This window comes from Nansenia antarctica (assembly GCF_963989245.1).
Source record: "Nansenia antarctica genome assembly, chromosome: 7".
Taxonomy (NCBI): domain Eukaryota; kingdom Metazoa; phylum Chordata; class Actinopteri; order Argentiniformes; family Microstomatidae; genus Nansenia; species Nansenia antarctica.
In genome coordinates this window covers 39666449-39689463 of record NC_137677.1, presented here as the reverse complement: position 1 = coordinate 39689463, position 23015 = coordinate 39666449, and the positions used below count along the sequence as shown (strand labels likewise).

At 48.1% G+C, this 23015-nt stretch overlaps 1 protein-coding gene across 1 annotated transcript; it reads right to left on the bottom strand.

Moving 5' to 3' along the window:
* Positions 1-880: 880 nt before the first annotated feature.
* Positions 881-22572, bottom strand: pgap1 (post-GPI attachment to proteins inositol deacylase 1; the record flags this gene model as incomplete). Its single annotated transcript, XM_080536744.1, has 26 exons — positions 881-1019; positions 1184-1288; positions 1429-1655; positions 2494-2544; positions 3527-3662; positions 3817-4047; positions 5809-5993; positions 6899-6937; positions 7224-7329; positions 7571-7637; positions 7869-7920; positions 8260-8333; positions 8452-8527; positions 10391-10468; positions 11018-11069; positions 11482-11531; positions 12305-12388; positions 12937-12995; positions 13351-13456; positions 13877-13943; positions 14370-14422; positions 16844-17004; positions 17833-18004; positions 19147-19322; positions 20776-20929; positions 22441-22572. The coding sequence occupies 26 exons, from the start codon at positions 22570-22572 to the stop codon at positions 881-883; spliced, it is 2832 nt and encodes a 943-aa protein (XP_080392870.1).
* Positions 22573-23015: the final 443 nt, after the last annotated feature.

Here is a 23015-nt window from a genome sequence, read left to right as displayed (position 1 = left end):
ACATGTTTCCCTCGATAAATCACCTAACAACACAATTATAATAAAAATACAGTTTGTTAAGATAACAGCAGTAGCAAATAAATATGAGAAACAATTACAGTTATACCCTGTTGACAATCTCTAGTATCTCTAGTGTCATTGGTTGGGGGAGGGGGGGGGGGGCAAGCGAGGCTCCCTCAGGGCAGAGCCATAGACACACAGAGGAAGGCAAACTCGGTGAGCAACGTGGATCGTGACGGACGCCATGTTGGCTCTAAACGTTCCGAAGCAGAGACACCGCAGTAACTAAGACTGCAGCGGAATGTCAGTGTCATGGCCTGTTTGGAGCCAACATGGCGGACAGTTTTCCTGACTGTGTACAGGTGCAACTCAAAAAATTTGAATATCGTGCAAAAGTTCATTTATTTCAGTAATTCAACTTAAAGGGTTAAACTTAGATATTATATAGACTCATTACATGCAAAGCGAGATATTTAAAGCCTTTATTTGTTATAAATTTGATGATTATGGCTTACAGCTTATGAAAATCCCAAATTAAACATCTCAGAAATGTTTAATATTACATGAAATCAATAAGAAAAGGATTTTAAATACAGAAATGTCAGCCCTCTGAAAAGTATAATCATGCATATGTACAATGCAATGAGTCTATATAATATTTAAGTTTAACCCTTTAAGTTGAATTACTGAAATGAATGAACTTTTGCACGATATTCACATTTTTTGAGTTGCACCTGTATATCTATGGCTGTGCTCCAAGGCAGCTGTGGTCGCCCCCCGGAGGGACCGGGGCGATGATCCCACCCGGAGCGACAAACTCAGCCTGTTCAACTTCACAGCCGGGCTGAGATTGGCTTAGGGCAAAGTAACCAGCCGGAGCTCAGACCAAACAGGAAAAGGCCAGCGGAACCAGGGCCGCAGACAGGAAGTAGGTCACTCTGTAGAGATGGAGGGGGGAGAAGGTCACCATGGCGATGGAGAGAGGCAGCAGCAGACAGGAGGTCAGAGAGAGAGGTTTACTGGAACACAAACACACAACACAAGAGTGAATTAGTTGTTGTCAGTACCTGTAGTAGCGCACGTGTGTGTGTGTGTCAGTACCTGTAGCGCAGTGTGTGTGTGTGTGTGTGTGTGTGTGTGTCAGTACCTGTAGCGCAGTGTGTGTGTGTGTGTGTGTCAGTACCTGTAGCGCAGTGTGTGTGTGTTGCAGTTGATGAGCAGCACAGAGGCAGTGAGGAGAGGCACGGTGTGTGGCCAGCAGGGGTCAGGATCCAACCAGGTAGAATACCTGGAGAGAAGACACACACACACACACACACACACACACACACACACACACATCCACTGTTATGTACACAACTAAAAGGTGTGTGTGTGTGTGTGTGTGTGTGTGTGTGTGTGTGTGTGTGAGAGAGTGTGTTCTGTTACCTCAGGTTGCGTGCCCAGTGGATCAGCGACGGAGCGCTGAGCATGATGGGTAATGTGAGGAGTGCCGACAGAGTGAGGTGAAGCTGCAGGTCGTCTCTGACATCCTGTAGTACCGCCTCTGACAGCAGGGGGGTGCCACCGTTACATTCTCTAGGTTTACTCAGGGCCTCGCTGTTCCCTGTACCCTCGCCTGTACCGTTCTGCTGCTCAGACGGCTTCTGGGGCGCCTGGGAGTGTGTGTGTGTGTGGGGGGGGGGGAGGGGGGGGGAGGTTAGAGGGAGATTGTTTACATCTGATTCTGAATAATATGTATATATTGTGTTCATATTAGGGATGTAACAATGCATCGCGAGACAGTTCATTATCGATCCAAATATGTGACGATTTGAAACGGTGGGATAAAAAAGGAAACGGGATACTCTTTTTAAACAGCAGAGGGCGTATGTCCAGAGACCTCAGCTTCTGCCTTAGAATGTAGATTGTCAATTGCCAAGCTAGGAACAAAGGCCTTAGTTTGTTTATTTGAAGATATTTTATTTATTTGTAAGATTCATCATTTATTTATTTGATGTGAGATTTGTTTAAAAATGTTTTTGTTTTTTTGTTAAGACAAGATATTTTCTTTTTTTCTTTTCTTTTTTATAAAGAAATTGTATAAGGAAATATGCATTCATTAAAAAGAAGAATAAATAAAATAACCTTTTTCAGTCATAATTTGTCTAATTTTGTTAAAGAACTTGAAAAGAAAATGGTATTGTATGTATCGTGAATCGTATCGAATCGTGAGTTGAGCCACAGTACATCCCTAGTTCATATCATTCTGGTCTAAATCATGTGTTGATATCATTCTGATTCTAAATCATACGTGTTTATATCATTCTGATTCTAAATCATACGTGTTGATATCATTCTGATTCTAAATCATACGTGTTTATATCATTCTGATTCTAAATCATACGTGTTTATATCATTCTGATTCTAAATCATACGTGTTTATATCATTCTGATTCTAAATCATACGTGTTGATATCATGTGTGTACTGAGCCTCTGATCCAGGATCTTACCAGGTTGAGCATGTGCCTCAGGGACCTCTCAGTCATCTGCAGCCTCAGCACCTGGAGGAGAGAGAGACACACACACACACACACACACACACACACACACCATCAGCACAGGAAATGCAGGGGAGCCAAGATCAACAATGTCCCTCATCTGTTATCTACTCTGTGATTGGCTAGGACATGCTAGGCTCCCTCTGCGTTGCTAGTATCACTTACCCAACCAGCTCAGATTCCTAATGAATGAGGGAAGGAAGGAAGGAATGGAGGAAGGAAGGGAGGAATGGAGGAATGCGTATCTCAGCATTTGAACAGGGTTACTGATCTCTGTGGTGACTAGGGGTGCAATGGTTCAGTTGGCCCATGGTTCGGTATGAACCTCGGTTTTTGGGTCACGGTTTTGTTTCGGTATGTGTTTTGTGCGTGGAGAAAAAAAATGCTACTATTTATTTACAAACTGTTACTTTACTTTATTTTGCTTACACTAACATCTCTGACAACTTTAACATTCAGACACATTCCAGAATATGACTGGTATATTATAATATAAAGTATAATATAAAAAGTATAAATATATCTAAACAAAAAACACTTTCAAATGTAAAAAGAAAAAAAAAAACACTTTCAAATGTAAAAGTGCACTTTAGGTTTGACAGGTAGACCATATGTGCATATTATGAGCATATACGACACACATGAAGCAATTAACGTTTCTGTTCACTGTTTTTGTTCCCTCATCATTGTATTCAATGCCAAAACCGAAATGAATGACCCCACAACGCAGATTTGTAGCAATCCAGGGCTTCCTCAAATTGTTGCCATGTTCTCAACTCCGTTCGCCATGAACAAACATTTGAACAAGTTACAGAAGCAACTGTGTTATATCATAAACTGAAAAACCAGCATTCACTAGAGCATATTGAACCGAGGTTGGCGAACCGTACGGTTCAATATAAAACCGAGAACCGTTGCACCCCTAGTGGTGACGTGAGGATGTCTACCAATCAGACGGTCTCAGTCTCTCTGTCCTCAGACTCACCCTGTAGAGGTGCAGCAGGAAGGTGAGCGTGAGTGATAGGGCTCCACAGGAAGTCCCGCCCAGCAGGCTGAGAAACAGGATGAGGAGGAGCTGGGTCCTTCCACGCAGCGTACCACAGTCCCTAGAGACAGAGGGCCTGGGTTCACACACACACACACACACACACACACACACACACACACACACACACACCTCATTAGCAGAGCTGCTGTTTCTATTCTGTGTGACCAGGTTTGTTACTGAAAACCAGCCCAGTTGCTATGGGGACGGGGTTAAGGGGCAGGGCTTACCTGTGCAGGGGGGCCAATAGCAGAGAGAGCAGGCGTATGGAGAGGCGGAGCACCGCACTGCCCCAGAATGCAACAGACGCTCCCAGGACGTAGAGGAGGGGAGAGAGGAGACGGGGCCAGTCCTCGGCCAGGGCCGCGCCCCCGTGGGAGGTACCATCTGGGGAGGTGGGGGGGGGCGTGTCCACGGGTGGGAGGCGGAGCCACGACCAGGTCTGCTGGAACCAACTATACCTGAGGAGAGAGGGAGGGGGGGGAGGAAGGGAGAGATGGAGGGAGGGAGAGATGGAGGAAGGAAGGGAGAGATGGAGGGAGGGAGGGAGAGATGGAGGAAGGGAGGGAGGGAGGGAGAGATGGAGGAAGGAAGGGAGAGATGGAGGGAGGGAGAGATGGAGGGAGGAAGGGAGAGATGGAGGGAGGGAGAGATGGAGGAAGGGAGGAAGAGATGGAGGAAGGGAGAGATGGTGGAAGGAAGGAAGAGATGGAGGGAGGGAGAGATGGAGGAAGGAAGGAAGAGATGGAGGGAGGGAGGGAGGAAGGAAGAGAGAGATGGAGGGAGGGAGGAAGGGAGAGATGGAGGGAGGAAGGGAGAGAAGGAGGGAGGGAGGGAGGGAGAGATGGAGGAAGGGAGGAAGAGATGGAGGAAGGAAGGAAGAGATGGAGGGAGGGAGGGAGGGAGGGAGAGATGGAGGAAGGGAGAGATGGTGGAAGGAAGGAAGAGATGGAGGGAGGGAGGGAGGGAGAGATGGAGGAAGGAAGGAAGAGATGGAGGGAGGGAGGGAGGAAGGGAGAGATGGAGGGAGGGAGGGAGGAAGGGAGAGATGGAGGGAGGAAGGGAGAGAAGGAGGGAGGAAGGGAGAGATGGATAGAGGGAGGGAGGAATGGAGAGATGGAGGGAGGGAGGAATGGAGAGATGGAGGGAGGAAGGGAGAGATGGATGGAGGGAGGGAGGAATGGAGAGATGGAGGGAGGAAGGGAGAGATGGAGGGAGGGAGGAATGGAGAGATGGAGGGAGGAAGGGAGAGATGGGGATGATGAGAGTTCATTGTCATCAATGATAACTGGCCCATAACCGACAGTCTGATTAAGTACTTAAATATGTTCAAGTGATGAAGGCACTGAATGAGTAGCACTACAGTGTGTGTGTGTGTGTGTGTGTGTGTGTGTGTGTGTGTGTACGTGTGGCTGTGTGTGTGCGTGCGTGCATGCAAGTGTGCATCTCACTTTATTAGGGACACTATACTAATACTGGGTAGGGCCTCCCTTTATTAGGAACACTATACTAATACTGGGTAGGGCCTCTCTTTATTAGGAACACTATACTAATACTGGGTAGAGCCTCCCTTTATTAGGAACACTATACTAATACTGGGTAGAGCCTCCATTTGCTCTCAAAACAGCCTCAATTCTTCGTGGCATTGATTCCACAAGATCTTGGACACATTCCTTTGAGATTCTGGTCCATGATAACAGATGCACTTTCAAGCTGTGAATCTCTCGTTCGACCACATCCCAAAGGTGTTCTATTGGATTCAGATCCGGTGACTGGGAAGGCCACTGAAGAACACTGAACTCATTGTCATGTTGATGATACCAGTTTGAGATGACTTTTGTTTTGTGACATGATGCACATGCTGGAAGTAGCCATTAGAAGATGGGTACATTGTGGCCATGAAGGGATGCAGATGGTCAGCAACAATACTCAAATAGGCTGTGGCATTCAAGTGATGATTGATTGGTATTAACGGGCCCAAAGTGTGCCAAGAAAACATTCCCCACACCATTACACCACCTGAATGAATAAGAAGGTCTACAGGAGTTCCTAATAAAGTCCTAATAGAGTGTATGTGTGTGTGTGTGTGTGTGTGTGTGTGTGTGTGTGTGTGAGTGTGTGCACATGTGTGTGTGTGTGTGTGTGTGTGTGTGTGTGTGTGTGTGTGTGAGTATATGTGTGTGTGTGCGTGCGTGCGTGTGTGCGTGTGTGTGTGCGTGTACCTCAGCAGCAGGTGTAGGAGGTAGACAGGCAGGTCTATGTTGTGAGGCTGCAGGGCCCTGGCCACTGCCTGGCTCATCTCCTGGGGACGGCCCGTCTTCACCACGGAAGACAGCTGCCCCCTGCTGGCCAGGAGGAGGGATGCGGCCGTGTAGACGGGCAGCACTGGCCCACAGAACCTCAGCACCTGGAGACAACACGGGGAGATAGTCCAACATGTCCCTTACCAGCACACAGACCAGGGTTAGCACTAGAACAGCCGTGGTGTGTGAGTAAACATTCTATTTTTATATCTTTGCACTCGATCAAATTTCAGGACCCTCCTTTTATGACTTTTCCTAGATATGTGCGTTCTAGCCAGTATGCTTACATTTTCTAAATCACATCAGGATAAGCTAGTATAAAGCTATTTTGTAGTTTTTCTGTGTAGGAGGCAGGCTAATTTACAAGACGGACAACTAGTGGTCGTTGTGTGTAAGTAGCAGCTTCCCATTGTAAAGACTAGGAGGAGGCTCTTATAGTAGGTAAAAAAAGGCACGGCTGTTCTAGTATTAAAGTTAGTCCTAGTCCAACTAGTAGTCTCTTACTAGCACACAGACCAGGGTTAAGGTTAGTCCTAGTCAATTGTCAGAATGCCATCATGTTTATTCATGTCAAAATGAGCAAAAATCATCATAATGCTTTCCCTTTAGTTTTTTACTTTTATTGCACATGTCTCCATTTATACTTCTGCACATAAGATACCATTAGATACTGTACATAAACTACCTCACTGTACTATCTACCTAACTGTACATAGCTCATAACTGTATATTGCCCATAAATGTATATACCTCTAAACTATACTGATGTTTCCAATACTACCTCTGCACATACTGTATACTACATAGTTACCAACCACTACCATTCTTGTTCTATTTATATCATGCCCTTATATCACTATTTGCACTTTTGGTCGGATGCTAAACTGCCTTTCGTTGTATAGTACTTGTACTCTGCGATGACAATGAAGTTGAATCTAATCTAATCAACCAGGGAACTACCACAGACCCACTGCAGCTGAGAGCTGTGTGCAGGGCGGGGGTGTCTTACCTGACCAAGCACTCTGGGAAATGAAGTCCTCACTGACACCTGGGGAGCGACGTGGACAGAAAGAGTGTTAGTGTGTGCTGATGTTAGCGATGCTGTACGTTAAGGCAGATCCTGACAGGAATGCGATGCTTAGGAAGAATACTCTCGCAACTTAGTGTGCTTTGGATTTGGATGTAATAAGTAAAAAATTATAGAAAGAAAAAGAAAAATGGTATTATCATTTCACAGTCCAAATGTGATATCCCGCCATTCCTAGAGAAAGATGGAGGCTTTATAAAAAGTGCTACTTCATGAAAACTACTGCCCCAGCTATAGGGTGCAGTACCTTATACTGGCAGTTGGGGGCAGTGTGAAGCTGCAGCAGGACTCTTGAGGTGTTGTCAGAGCGACTGGTGTGGAGCATGCCTGATAGCTCTGTTACCGCGGGAACACTGGCAGAGATACAGAAGAGGAAAGATCAGTCACGGCAAACCATATGTTCTCTACAGATTAACCAGAACATTCTGTATAGTTACACATACGACACAATCACATCATTATTATCTAATCAAAGACAGACAGAAAGACAGAAAGACAACAGACAGGCAGGCAGGCAGACAACCGGACAGACTGACAGAGAGGCAGACAGACGGACGGACAGACAGACAACCTGACAGACAGATATTTTCATACCTAACTGTGGTAAAGGAATCTTCTCTGAACCAAGGCACCTTCATCCTGTAGACGTTGGCTAGTCTGTCTGGACAGAGAGAGAGAGAGAGAGAGAGAGAGAGAGAGAGAGAGAGAGAGAGAGAGAGAGAGAGAGAGAGACAGAGAGTATATACAGTATGTATATTTGTGTATCACAATACATTTACATTTAAGTAATTTAGCAGACGCTTTTAGCCAAAGTGACTTCCAATAAGTACATTTGTCTAAGTAAGTGAAGCAACGATATACATCAGTCAGAGACCTGTCAGCCTGTGCTTACCTTTGACTGCCTTACACTGGCTCACCACACTGACTCTGAACGCCTGGTAGACCTGCATACACACAGGTACACACAGTTACACACAGGTACACACAAGTACACACAGGTGTTAGAGATAGGAGGGGGTGAGAAAGAGAGGGGGGGTGAGAAAGAGAGGATAGAGTGGGGGGTAGGGGTGGGAGAGAGTGAGTGAGTGAAAAAGAGAGAGAGAGAGGATAGAGTGGGGGGTAGGGGAGGGAGAGAGTGAGAGAGAGAGAGAAAGACAGAGTGAGAGAGAGAGAGAGAAAGACAGAGAGTGAGAGTGAGAGAGAGAGAGTGAGAGAGAGAGAGAGAGAGAGAGAGAGAGAGAGAGAGAGAGAGAGAGAGAGAGAGAGAGAGAGAGAGACATTACCTGGTGAAAGTGCTGTAGTTCTATGGTGTGCAGGAGGCCAGATGAGTTGATGGTGACATCACTGACAGTCATACCTGAACGGGATTGGACCAACAGATTAGAGCCAATAAAGCATCGCCCATCATGGTAAGATATGCAAAAGCTGATATAAAGAAGGATGGAGGGAGTGAGGGATGAGATAGAAGGACTCACCGAAAGACAGGACGTGAGGTACTGGTAGAGAGAGGACCTGGGCCTGCTGTCTCTGCCACTCACACTCCACTGTGAACTGAGACACACAGATTTAAGCCCAAACCCATTCCTTATTTTTACCTCTACTCCTCGTTTTCAAGCGCCCCCTCGCTTTTCGACTTGCCCCTCAGAACAGAGTTAGTAGGGTGGTAGTGGGGTAGTGGTTGAAAATCTCTCCCCTATGAAATGGGACAACCCTTCAAGACCCTGATTGATACGTCATCAGTAGAATCATAGAAAAGCATGTGGATGCTCGCGATTCGTTCACAGCTGATAAGTTTCACGCAAATCAATCGATCAAGCAAGTCATCGAATAAACAATAAAAATGCTTCATTACCAGGCCAGTTCATGACAGAATAGCGGTGCTCTGTAGACTAGCAACCCATACTCCTACCCTGCCAGTCTGCACTGATATTAGAGGAGCGCAACAACTTCGCTGCTGGACTTAAGTAAAATTTCGGGCGTCGCCATCAAAGGGGGGAAATGCGACATGTCAAAATGTGGCACAGCCATGCACAAATCAGCCTTAAAACAAAGTTGTAACGTTAGCTAGCTAGAGACATTAGCATACTAGTTATTTTTATGTTATGCTTGTTCTAAAGAAAAGGTCTATAATACATTGAAATTACATTAAACTACGATAATACGATGGTTATCATAATTTTGCAAAAATCTTTATTAACAAAGAAAATAATTACATTTGTGGTTTTCTTTTATTGCTTGGGCATTTGCCACTATCTTGCCGATGATTCGCAAGACATTCTGGGAGATTTCAACACTCGATTTTAACACTCGGTTTGGAGTGTGCCTCTGAAAAAAGTATTGTTAGATCTCGGTGGGGTTTTCTAGAAACATATATGCTTATGTCACTCACACACACACATACACACACATACATACTCTATTCTCATGTCACTCAGACACACACATAACACATACCCACACACATACACACACACATTCTGCTTCTTCCAGGTCAGCCTGATCTTCAGTCCACAAATAGACAGATTCGGGGTTGTTATCTTCAGACCTTGTGGGTTGTAGGCGCCAGGGATGGTGAGCTCATTCACAACGTAACATCTGAGATAACATGAAAAGTATTGAAACCTGTCTGTATTTCATAATGATGTCGAATGTTGGTACTCTGCTGACGAAGCTAGTTTGCTGTTGTCTTAATAAATCTTATAGTACTCATTCCACCCGTGTTGAACATTCTATTCCTTGTCAAATCGTGTATGCTGCACACCTACTCTATCCTGAGATGACACAACGCATTTAAGATCACAAATCCTCAATAGATTGATCCATTCCATAATTTTACCGACAAGAAGATTCTTTACTCTGTTTGGAGGGCCAAGTAGCCCTACCACTTTGCCCTACCCCTCTATCCCAAAAAGAATCGGAATATGCGTGAACGATCAAAACGGAGGGGTAGGGCTAAGTGGTAGGGGCAAGGGCTGTAATGGGATTGGGCCTTAGGGGCGTCTGTGGCGCAGGAGGTAGAGCCGGTGTCTAATGAGACCAAGGTTGGCAGATCGGTGGTTCGAACCCCGTTTGGCTAGATGTCCAACTGTCCTTGGGCAAGACACTGAACCCCAAATTGCTCCCAATGAGCGGGCCGGCGCCTTGTATGGTAGCTTGCCGCCAGAATAAGGCACTATATAAGTCAGTCCGTTTGCCTTACTGTAACTCACACACACACACACACACACACACACACACACACACACACACACACACACACACACACACACAGTAAACAAAGCACTTGAGGACACACATTCTAGGGTGCCAGACAGTCTAAGTCTTAAAGAAGGTGGTAGAGAGTTCTAGAAGGTGCTAGAGAGTTCTAGAAGGTGGCCAGTGTTTTACACTCTCAGAGGAGCTGGTTTAATCTACCTGCTTTCCATTGAGGTTGGAGGCAGCGACCACCAGGTGGGAGACAGACGACAGCTCACTCACAGCCAAGGTCACCACCTGGAGAGACAGACAGGCAGAGAGGCAGACAGACAGGCAGGCAGACAGACAGAGAGGCAGACAGACAGACAGAGAGACAGACAGAGAGGCAGACAGACAGACAGAGAGGTAGACAGACAGACAGTTAGACAGACAGGTAGACAGACAGACAGACAGGTAGACAGACAGACAGGTAGACAGACAGACAGAGAGACAGACAGAGAGGCAGACAGACAGACAGGTAGACAGACAGGCAGACAGAGAGACAGACAGAGAGGCAGACAGACAGACAGGCAGACAGAGAGGCAGACAGACAGACAGACAGAGAGACAGACAGACAGGTAGACAGACAGACAGACAGAGAGGCAGACAGACAGAGAGGCAGACAGGTAAACAGACAGACAGACAGGCAGACAGACAGACAGGTCTGAATGTTTAAATAAAATGTTCACTCATCCCCAAGGGGCAAGTATTGATCAATCAATCACTGAATCCATCCATCCATCCATTCATCCATCCATCCATCCATCCATCCATTCATCCATTACGGTGCGACTGAGAGAGGTTCACCTTGTACGCTGGGAGAAGCTCTGTTCCCAAAGACAGATCCACCGCCTGGAGACTAGGGCAGATAACACAGTCCGACAGACAGGTAGAGAGACAGACAGACAGGTCAGAAGGAGAGAGGGAGAAAGTGGGAGAGAGAGAGAGAGAGAGAGAGAGAGAGAGAGAGAGAGAGAGAGAGAGAGAGAGAGAGAGAGAGAGAGAGAGAGAGAGGGAGAGAGAGACAGAGAGAGAGAGAGAGAGAGAAAAGAGTCATGCCAGGATCAGACTACACAATTTATTTGTTTTCATAAGAGAAAGAGAGAGAGACAGTGAGAGAGACAGAGAGAGAGAGAGAGAGAGACAGAGAGAGAGAGACAGAGAGAGAGAGAGAGAGAGAGAGAGACAGAGACAGACAGAGAGACAGAGAGAGAGAGAGAGATATCAAGAAAAAGAAGAGAAAAAGAGAGAAAGAGAGAGAGAAAACTCACCACATAGATCCGTTCATCTGTGTGCAGCCGTAGAGCCAGCCAGTGGTCTCCTGTTGGAGGACAGCACTGTGACTGGTGGAGACCAACACTCACTACACTAGAACAGCCGTGCCTCTTTTACCTACTATAAGAGCTGCCTCGGGGGTCAAATGACCATAGTCTTTACAATGGGAAGCTGCTATTCACACACAACGACCACTAGTTGGCCGTCTTGTAAATTACCGTGCCTCCTACACAGAAAAACTGCAAAATAGCTTTATACCAGCTTATCCTGATGTGATTTAGAAAATGTAAGGATACTGGGTGGTAGAATGCACATATCTAGGAAAAGTCATGAAAGGAGGGTCCTGAAACTTTATTGAGTGCAAAGATATATATAAAAAAATAAAAATAAACATTTGCCCCCACCCCTGGCTGCTCTACCTGATAAACACTGACTTTCTGACTCTACAAAGACAACAGTGTGCTTCTCTACTGGACTTCCTCACATGCCCTGCGTGCTAGAGAGGGGTTAGGGTATGAGGTGTGCATTGCAGCGTGTTGGTAGGGATCAGGGGAGGCTGGTGAAGGTAGAAATCGGAGGACGGGCTCATTGTGATGCATGGAATGGTTTGAGGACTGGTATCAAACACCTATGTTTACAATGAGCCTGTACTGCGATGTCTACCTCCCCCAGCCTCCCCCAGCCTCCCCCAACCTTTCCCTGCCTCTCCCTGCCACCCTTGGCCTCTCCCTGCCACCCTTGGCCTCCCCCTGTCACCCCCAGCCTCCCCCTGCCTCCCCTGGTGAGTGTGTAACATGGCTGTGTAACAACAGGTCTCACCATGCTGCTGCTGCGGCAGTAGAAGTGGCTGTACGCTCTCCTACGACTGGACAGGGCAAACAGGAAGTACTTCACCTGCCCGTCCTGTGGACAGACAACAACAGACACACCACAACAGACACACAACAAGACGATAACGCAACAGACACACCACAACAGACCCACAACAAGACAACAACAAAACGATAACACAACAGACCCACAACAGACGCACGGAGGGTCAAAGACAATCACACCTCCAGTCCAGATGATGTCAGTAACATCTACAGTACATCTTTAACCTTGTAGTGGGGCTTCAGGTATGAGCGCACACACACACACACACACACACACACACACACACACACACACACACACACACACACTCACTCACTCACACGAAAAAGAGCTGCACACTCTTGCTCCGATGGCTAGTTATTGACCTGATTGCTAGTTATTGTTCTGATTGCTAGTTATTGATAGCTAGTTATTGTTCTTGTTTGTTTGTTTATTTGGATCCCCACTAGCCATTCTTCTGATTGCTAGTTATTGATCTGATTGCTAGTGATTGATCTGATTGCTAGTTATTGATCTAACCAACGTTTGGCCAGCAGGCTGCCTTCTCCAGGGGGTCAGGGGGTCACCAGGTGTACCTTGGGGGCCTTGTACTCCAGGCGAAGGGTGTTGACCTCACTCCAGGCCTCAGCAGCACCTGGTGGGATAGAGGAGAGGAGAGGAGGAGGAGGAGGAGAGGAGGAGGAGGAGAGGAGAGGAGAGGAGGAGAAGAGAGGAGAGGAGAGAGGAGAGGAGGAGTGGAGAGGAGAGGAGGAGGAGTGGAGAGGAGAGGAGAGGAGCAGAGAGGAGAGAGGAGAGGAGGAGGAGTGGAGAGGAGAGGAGAGGAAGAAAGGAGGAGTGGAGAGGAGGAGGAGGAGGAAAGGAGTGGAGAGGTCACTACATATTCAGTTAATCTGGTGCACAACCTCCTTCTCAGTCTCTCTCACACACACACACACACACACACACACACACACACACACACACACACACACACACACACACAGGCTCACCTGAGAAGGAGATGGAGGTGTCCTGAGCCTCACCGACCAGTTGGACTGGGTGTCTGATGAAGTGGTGGTTCAGAACAGACATCCTCCTGTCTGGGTCCTCAGAGAACTGACACACACACACACACACACACACACACACACACACACACACACACACAGACACACAGACACACAGTCACACACAACAGTCACAACACAATATATTAGATTAGATTAGATTCAACCTTTTTGTCATTGCACAACAAAATGTGTTTTTTGCTCTAGGCACAGGGTCAGCCACAGTCAGTGCCCCTGGAGCAATTAGGGGTTAAGTGCCTTGCTCAAGGGCACAACGGTAGCAGTAGGATACCCTCCAGTCACCAGCCCGCATACAGCTCCCTCCTGAGGCGGGGATCGAACCAGAAACCTTCCGATTGCTAGCCGGCCTCTCTAACCTCTAGGCTACCTGCCTCTCTGACCTCTAGCCTCTCGGCTACATATGTTACTCCAGCTCTTCCAGGGTCCAGTGTGTGAGTGCAGGGCTCACCTGTCCTGTTTCAGGTTCAATGAGGTCCAAGAAAGCTCGAACCGTAGCCAAGACCAGCTCCTTACACCTGGAACACACATATACACACACACACACACACACACACACACACACACACACAGACACAGACACACACACACACACACACACACACACACACAGACACACAGACACACACAGACACACACAGCAGAGGAATGAAGGTTGAGATTAGATTAGATTCAACTTTGTCATAGCAGAGTACAAGTACAATACAACGAAATGCAGTTTAGCATCCAATATAGATATGAAGATAGGATGAAGATATGAAGAGATAGATAAGATAGGATGAAGATATGAAGAGATAGATATAAAAGAGACAGAGAGAGAGAGGAACAGATGGACAGAGAGACAGAGAGACAGAGGGACAGAGGGACAGAGAGACAGAGAGACAGAGGGACAGAGGGACAGAGGGACAGAGGGACAGAGGGAGGGTGATGGGTGATGGACTCACCAGACGATGGACAGGTGGTCTGTGGAGACCCAGGTCCTGGGGATAGCTGTGGTCTGGACGGACACGGAGAGGGTCAGAACACACACTATACATACATACATGCCAGGGTTTCCGTTAGAAAAATTTGCCGTCGGACATCGTGTCCGGGAAGAATTCGATTTACCGGACAAACGTGATATATTCCGGTCTTCATATTAAAATATAATAATTTTTTTTTTTTCCTAAATCATCTTTTTTTTTCTTCAAATCTAATATAGCTGTTTGTCGCGGTGATTACTGTTGTGTAGCGGCCTATATATGTCATTTAATGTCTATTTCTCATCCGATACGATTAGATGCGAGCTATATAATATATAATAATATAACATGATTTGATGCATGCGCGCTATGCCATGCGTCAAATCCAGCGCTGAACGGGTCCAGCGCTGAACGGGCGCCTCACTGGGAACTGAACAGACAGCATCGATCAATGAACGGACTCCACATTACATTAACTGAAGTTTGTTAAATTGTTTGGGATTAATGTGAGTTTTCTATTTTCTCTTTCCAGTTTTACCCTTTTTAAAAAATCAATAAAACAACGTCATTTCTATAACCAGGTCTCGCTGGTTGGGAAGGCATTTCGTTTAGCTCGGGAGTATGACAATGGGGAGAACATAACTGTTTATTGAGAAACAATTGATAGGCAGTCTGGGATACGTATATAAAGAAATACCACAATGTCTAGATGTATAACATTTTATTGAACAGTAACAGTGCAAGCATGTAGGCTTCTGGCGTGACACGGCTAGCCTAATTTCCGTTCATATGCCTTTTATCAGATAAAATAAAGTAGAATAAAACTCTTTGAAAATAAATAGGCTTTAAATTAACTTGCAATGCGTATAGGCTAATTTCCGTTCGATGTTACAGCCTAGGCTATGCCTTTTCTCAGATAGATAGGGGATAGCCCTGTAAGCTCATACGGGTCTGTATGTCGTCCTGAAGACCGGCTGTTAGATCATATCGCTGAAGTTTGTCTCCATCTTAGTGTAAATGTTGTCCGTTTCGTTTGTTATCCTTGTTATTGTGCGATAAAGTTAAAGCGCTCCGCTTCGGGACACCATTTTCAGCTGAGCACCAAACACACACAATACTGCCCGAGAGAGAAGGACCCGCCCCCTTTAGTTAGCCTATAGCCTATAGGCTAACTAAAGGGGGCGGGTCCTTCTCTCTCGGGCAGTGTTGTGTGTGTGTGTTTGGTGCTCAGCTGAAAATGGTTAGAGGGAATTATTTTCACCGGACATTTATGTCCGACGAGTTTTCAATTTGTCGGACTTCTACTAATTTTACCGGACAAAGACCGGTAATTACCGGTTAACGGAAACCCTGATACATGCACACACACTCTACATACACACACACACACACACACACACACACAGACACAGACACACACTATACATACATACATACATACACACACACACACACACACACACACACACACACACACAGACACCTTTCTCTCTTGCTGTCAACGAAGGCGGTCGCATTTTCCCTCCCTCTCTCTCCTCCCACTACCTTGTCTTGTCTTGTCTGCATTCTGCCTCCGGAGTCTGCACTGCACTGTCTTTTCGAAACTATTTGAGGTAAACATGGAATTGATAACGCAATTGACAAAAACATTTCTACAAGAAACTCAGGATCGGGGGAACCTGTTTGCCCAGATGGCACTTTCGCCGCTGGCTACATGGTGGACTCGTGGGAGAAATGGAGGGTTGTGTGCCTGGCGATTCTCTCCCTAGAGGACATCGAAGACGTCTACCTAGTTGGATTTATGATAACAGGACATCTGCTAATTGGACTGAGAATTGCCCTGGTCTATCGGAAAATTGGAAAGACGGCAGCTGCCCAAGCAGCCCTTAAGTTGCCCGTCATGTTAAAGGAGATGGGCAGAGCAGTGAGTACTCAGACTGTTATGATATCTGAACTGAATCGCAAGATGGATAGCTTTTGGGAGAAACTCACTGCTTTGCAGGACGAAGTCAGGAGATCCAGCACATACTTTAGGGGACAATAAAGATTTGTTGTTCCCTCGCTAACCCAAACATCTAATCTCCATTCCGGCCCCCCCCGCTGCTCGGCCCGGCAAGGCCGTCTGCAGAAAACTCCCCCAGAAGACTCACATGCAAAGACGTGCTCTTCTACACCCCCCGCTCCCCCATGACACCTGTTGTTGACTTTTTGACTGGCCCTGATCGAGGTCGTCTCCATGGCAACCTGCTGTGTTATCGAGATGACACTCTGCGGAATGAGCGAATGAGCATGTACGAAAGGCGCTATATAAATAAAGCTTTACTTACTATACACACACACACACACACACACACCCCACACACCCACACCCACACACACACACACACACACACACACACCCATCCACACCCACACACACACACACACACACACACACACACACACACAGGTCTTACCACCAGAGACAGCTTGGTGGTGTCTCCAGGAGGGCAGGGCAGGGACGTCAGGCCGGAGCGGACCTGGTAGTCACGGTAACCACCTCCCACGGAGAGCACAGTGACGTTGAGCAGGTCCCCCGCCCGGCCCACCCAGCGCTGTCTGACGGAAGAGTAGAACGCTACACACACACACACACACACACACACACACACACACACACACACACACACACACACACACACACACACGGAGGAGGAGGAGGAGGAGGAGGAGGAGGAGGGGCGTGAGTGTGTTCTATAACCAACAGGTGTGTGTCCAGGTCCAGTACAGGGACCAGGTGTGTGTGAGTGTGTGTACCCAGCAGGTGTGTGTGTGTGTGTGTGTGTGTGTGTGTGTACCCAGCAGGTGTGTGTGTGTGTGTGTGTGTGTGTGTGTGTGTGTACCCAGCAGGTGTGTGTCCATGGCGAGTAGAGGGACCAGGTGTGTGTGTGTGTGTACCCAGCAGGTGTGTGTCCAGGACGGGGGCCAGGTGTGTGTGTGTGTGTGTGTGTGTGTGTGTGTGTGTGTACCCAGCAGGTGTGTGTCCATGGCGAGTACAGGGACCAGGTGTGTGTGTGTGTGTGTGTGTGTACCCAGCAGGTGTGTGTCCAGGACGGGGGCCAGGTGTGTGTGTGTGTGTGTGTGTGTGTGTGTGTGTGTGTGTGGTGTGTGTGTACCCAGCAGGTGTGTGTCCAGCGCCAGGACGGGGGCCAGGTGTGTGTGTGTGTGTGTGTGTGTACCCAGAGCAGGTGTGTGTCCAGCAGGTGTGTGTCCAGGGGCCAGGTGTGTGTGTGTGTGTGTGTACCCAGCAGGTGTGTCTCCATGGCCAGTACAGGGACCAGTTGTGTGTGTGTGTGTGTGTGTGTGTGTGTGTGTGTGTGTATCCAGCAGGTGTGTGTCCATGGCCAGTACAGGGACCAGGTGTGTGTGTGTGTATGTGTGTGTGTGTGTGTGTGTGTGTGTGTACCCAGCAGGTGTGTGTCCAGCGCCAGGACGGGGGCCAGGTGTGGGGAGGCCTGGGTGATGATGAGGCTGACCAGCGTGGGGTTGAAGCGGGGCAGCGTGAACAGAGCCCGGGCCACCACCCCCCCCATGGAGTGGCCCACCAGCACCACACTGTGGGGGGGAGACGCGCGGCCCTGGAGGGGGGGAGACAGAGAGAGAGAGAGAGAGAGAGAGAGAGAGGGGGGGGGGAGACAGAGAGAGAGAGAGAGAGAGAGAGGGGGGAGACAGAGACAGAGAGAGAGAGAGAGAGAGAGAGAGAGAGAGAGAGAGAGAGAGGGGGGGGGTGGTAATCTGAGCAAAAGCTGTGTGGCAGAACCGATGTTTTCAAATATTTCTCCGTAAAGAGTGAAGAGTGCAACAGAGAGAGAGAGAGAGACACAGGGTGCGTTCGTAAATTCGCTCAGAGAGCGCCGGAGCAAACCCCCTGGGTTCGACGTCATAAAGGAGGACCGAGTCATTTGATGGGACAAGAGGCATTCCATTCCAGTGTTTCCTCTATATGCATTTATTGGTGGCGGGCCGCCACGAATGAATTTCCTCCGCCACAAATTGATTCAGTCCACAAAAAACAAAAACAAAAAAAACAAAAAAATCCACCTCTGAACATTTTTGCTGATTAAAATATATCTGATCCTAGATCAGCGCTATAATGGATGTTGACTATAAGTGCACCTAAATCCACGCCCATCTCTCTCTAACCGCTGATCCAAAATCAGATTAATGACATTAAACATTCAGTTGACGACGTGACACAAGGGCTACTCCTGATTGGTCTAAATGTGAACCGGCATGAGAACCGTGCAGACTCAACCATCCCTGCTGAAAAACTGTCGCAAATTGAAGAACTCGCGCAAGTTGGAAACACTGGGAAACTTTCGCCAAGTTGGACATACTTTTCCTGTTGTGTTTGAGACGGAGCCAAGACTGCTCGTTTGGAAGGACATTGGATCCGTGAGTAACGTAAACCTTCAGAGCTGATGGATGGAAACCGGTATCACAAGTTTATATTCTGTATATATATATATATATTTTTTGCCATCCTACCTCTAGTTTTGGTTGAAATTAGGTCGTTGTTTTGAGCGCGCGTGCGCGTTTCATGCGCGTGCACGCGAAAAAAAAATCGGATAGGGCTCTCCGCCACTAATGTAAAAATTCCTGGAGGAAACACTGCATTCCATTCCAGCGTATTTTTACGAACGCACCCATAGTAGTTAGTCTCTCCAACCGCTGACTCCTTGCGTGACCCCCCCCCTCTCTGTGACCTGTGACCCCTGACCTTGTAGAGGCGGAGGATGGCCTTGATGCTCTCGTGCAGGAAGTGTGTCTGCCGGGGCAGGCTGCCTCCGTACAGCGCCACCAGCTCCTCGTTGAAGTCCAGCGTGAACACGTTAAGGTGGACCCCCCCCTCCCGGTCCTCCGCCTTCCTCAGGGCCACCGAGCCCAGGGAGCGAGCTGGGGGGGACATGGGGGGGGGGTACATAGGGGGTCATAGACATGTTATACCACTCAGACTGTCTTAGCTGGGGGACATAGGGGGGTCATAGACATGTTATAACACTCAGACTGTCTTAGCTGGGGGACATAGGGGGTCATAGACACGCTGGGGAAGAGGTCATAGGAGGTTATGGGAGGTCAAAGGCATGCTGGCTCACTGCTGGCTCACTGATGGTTATGGGAGGTCAAAGGCATGCTGGCTCACTGGGGGGCTTATTACAGGGCTTATTATCAACATAAGCTGTGAGAGGTTAAAGTTAGCAGCAGGGTTTAGTAGGAAGATAAGCCACACAGAGGTCAGTGCCAACAGAACTCATGGAAGACAGTCATTTGGTGGTGTGTGTGTGTGTGTGTGTATGCGTAAGTGAGAGAGAACGAGGTGTGTGTATATGTGTGTGTGTGTGTGTGTGTGTAAGAGAGAGAGAGAGTGAGAGAGAGAGTGGGTGTTTCCCTCCCACACACAGCCCCTAGCAAGCCAACCTCCACCAGCAAGAGGAGAGGAGAGGAGAGGAGAGGAGAGGAGAGGAGAGGAGAGATGAGGAGAGGAGAGGAGAGATGAGGAGAGGAGAGGAGAGATGAGGAGAGATGAAGAGAGGAGAGATGAAGAGAGGAGAGGAGAGATAAGGAGAGATGAGGAGGAGAGGAGAGGAGAGATGAGGAGAGATGAGGAGAGATGAGGAGAGATGAGGAGAGGAGAGATGAGAAGAGGAGAGATGAGAGATGAGGAGAGGAGAGATGAAGAGAGGAGAGATGAAGAGAGGAGAGGAGAGATGAAGAGAGGAGAGATGAGGAGGAGAGGAGAGATGAAGAGAGGAGAGGAGAGATGAGTAGAGGAGAGGAGAGATGAAGAGAGGATAGGAGAGGAGAGGAGAGGAGAGATGAAGAGAGGAGAGGAGAGGAGAGATGAAGAGAGGAGAGGAGAGATGAGGAGAGGAGAGATGAAGAGAGGAGAGGAGAGATGAAGAGAGGAGAGGAGAGATGAGGAGGAGAGGAGAGATGAGGTGAGGAGAGATGAGGAGAGGAGAGGAGAGATGAGGAGAGGAGAGGAGGAGAGGAGAGATGAGGAGAGGAGAGATGAAGAGAGGAGAGGAGAGGAGAGATGAGGAGAGATGAGGAGAGGAGAGGAGAGATGAAGAGAGGAGAGGAGAGATGAAGAGAGGAGAGGAGAGATGAGGAGAGGAGAGGAGAGAAGAGGAGAGGAAAGGAGAGGAGAGACGTGCATCCCTCAGCGGCCAGAGGATCTTTCAAACCCACCCACATGGTGTTCACTAGGCCACATTACAGTACGACACAGACCTGCACCGTGGTACGCTGTGGCATACATATACACTGTAGATAGATACAGTAAATAAAGCCATGCGTAAACAGCATGAAGACTGTGACCATAGACTGCTGGAATGTTTGTTTGTACCTTGTTTGTAGCTCCCTGCATTTCCGGGCAGGAACAGCACGGGGGCGCCGGTGAGCTTGAGCCCGCGGGTATCCAGGGCGTACTGGCCCTCTCCGTACAGGTACAGGCCGTACGCCGGGTACAGCCTCGCCACACGCCGGGGCAGCGCCACACGCTGGACACGGACACGCACACACACACATACATACGCATGCACGCACACACACACATACGCATGCACGCACACACACACACACATACGCATGCACTCGCACACACACATACGCATGCACACACACACACACACACACACACAAACACACAAACACAAACAGTGTGAGGAGACAGAAATATATAGGCCAACAGTACTGTTCTATTGAGCACAACACACCCACACACACACACACACACACACACACACACACACACACACACACACACACACACGAGGAGACAGACAAATATAGGCCAACAGTACTGTTGTACTGTCTGAGTTCCATTGGTTCTGCCAAGCCATTATACATAGAGGCAGTGTAACATTCTGAGAATATACAAACATACACACGTGTGTGCACGCACACACGCACACACACACACACACACACACACACACACACACACACACCTCCCAAGAGGTAGAGCCCATATGCTGGGGACAGCTGAGCCACACTTCTGGGCTGATAAACATGTCAATGAGAGCACACAGAGCGGAAACTTAAACACAGACGCACGCACGCACGACTAACATACACACTTCAGCAAATTAGTGAACATCATTGACTTCTGCCCCCCGGACGGACCAAACCAGAGGTTTGTGCAGAATAAATGACAGTGTATAAATGCACCAAGCCTGTGTGTGATTAAAGAGGAGATGGACGGGAGCCAAGAGGAGCAGGAGGTTGATCTCGTTGGAGTACTCACCTTAAAATGGGTCAGCCACAGATCAAAACAAAGTGTGACTGCTCCCCTGAGCCTTTCCCTCTAACAGTCAACACAAGGATGATCCCTAACCAACATAACCTTTAAGCTTTAACCTCATTAACCTAACCTTAATGTGCCTGCCTTACATAACCCAACCCAACCTAACCTACAGTAACTAACCTACCCTACCCTAACCAAACCTATCTACGCCCACTCGCCCAGCATCCTCTTTCATAGACTCGCCACCTCTCTGTTAAGGTGTATGTGGGGGGGGGGGGGGGGAGAAAGGGTGTGCATGTCCATTCATGGCCGGGTTTCAACCAGGAAATAAGCCAGTAGAGTCAGTCTTGTTGACACTGTCGACTCGGATACCAGAAATGGCACGGGTACTTTTGGCAGTGGAAACAGGATAATAAACCGGGCTGACCCTGTAGTGGAAAAGCACCATTAGTCACGTTGATGAATGAGAGGATCGCCCCCCGCCCGGCCCAGCCACGGTCGCAGTGAGAGAGACGCAGGTGACGGACAACAACAACAACAGGTGCATCGCTCCACTCCCAGCGTCATGATCGGTCAACACATCTCCACACTACTGATAATCAAGACGTCTTGCACAATGCATCATTCATTCGTAGGCTACATATCATATCTTCTCGCGACCAAGACAATCGTGTCCCGAGTGTTGTTGTACAGTTAGTGCATGCATGATGACCCAGATCGCATGGGAAGCGAATAGCTCGGTACCGGTCCGCTCCCACTACTCACCCGGTACTCCGGGTACTCGAACATGTAGGTCATGCTGCACCGGTTCTCCTCGGACCCGGCCAGCAGCTCGCGCAGCCCCATGGCCAGGAGCCCCAGCGCACAGCCGTACAAGGCCACCCAGGCCACTCGCATGTCTCCTGGAGGTTCAGAGGCTTTTGTCTTTTAAATTAATAATAAAAAAAAAAGTGTACTACGGCCCCCATGTTGCCATTTCCTCCCCTACTACTCTACTGGTTCTGTCAAAAAAAATAAAAACACACCCACTAATATACGGGGAAGCAGCGTACAGTACCTGGCCCCTCCCATCTGTGCGAACAACGTCGATGATTGTCAGGTCGATCGGCCAATAAGAGAAGAGAGGGAAGTCGGATACGGACCAATGGAAGTTTGGAATGGATAAAAAAAAGGGGTGATGTCATTACCCAACCTTCGTTATTAAAGCTGCAATCTTCGAAAAAATATGTTTTATTTCCATCGAGCTAAAGCCACACCTGCTTTTATTGTCTACTTGAGTCTAGAAATAAGAATAGATTGTCTTCTGTCTATTACCGTATTAATTCACTGTTTGAAGAGTG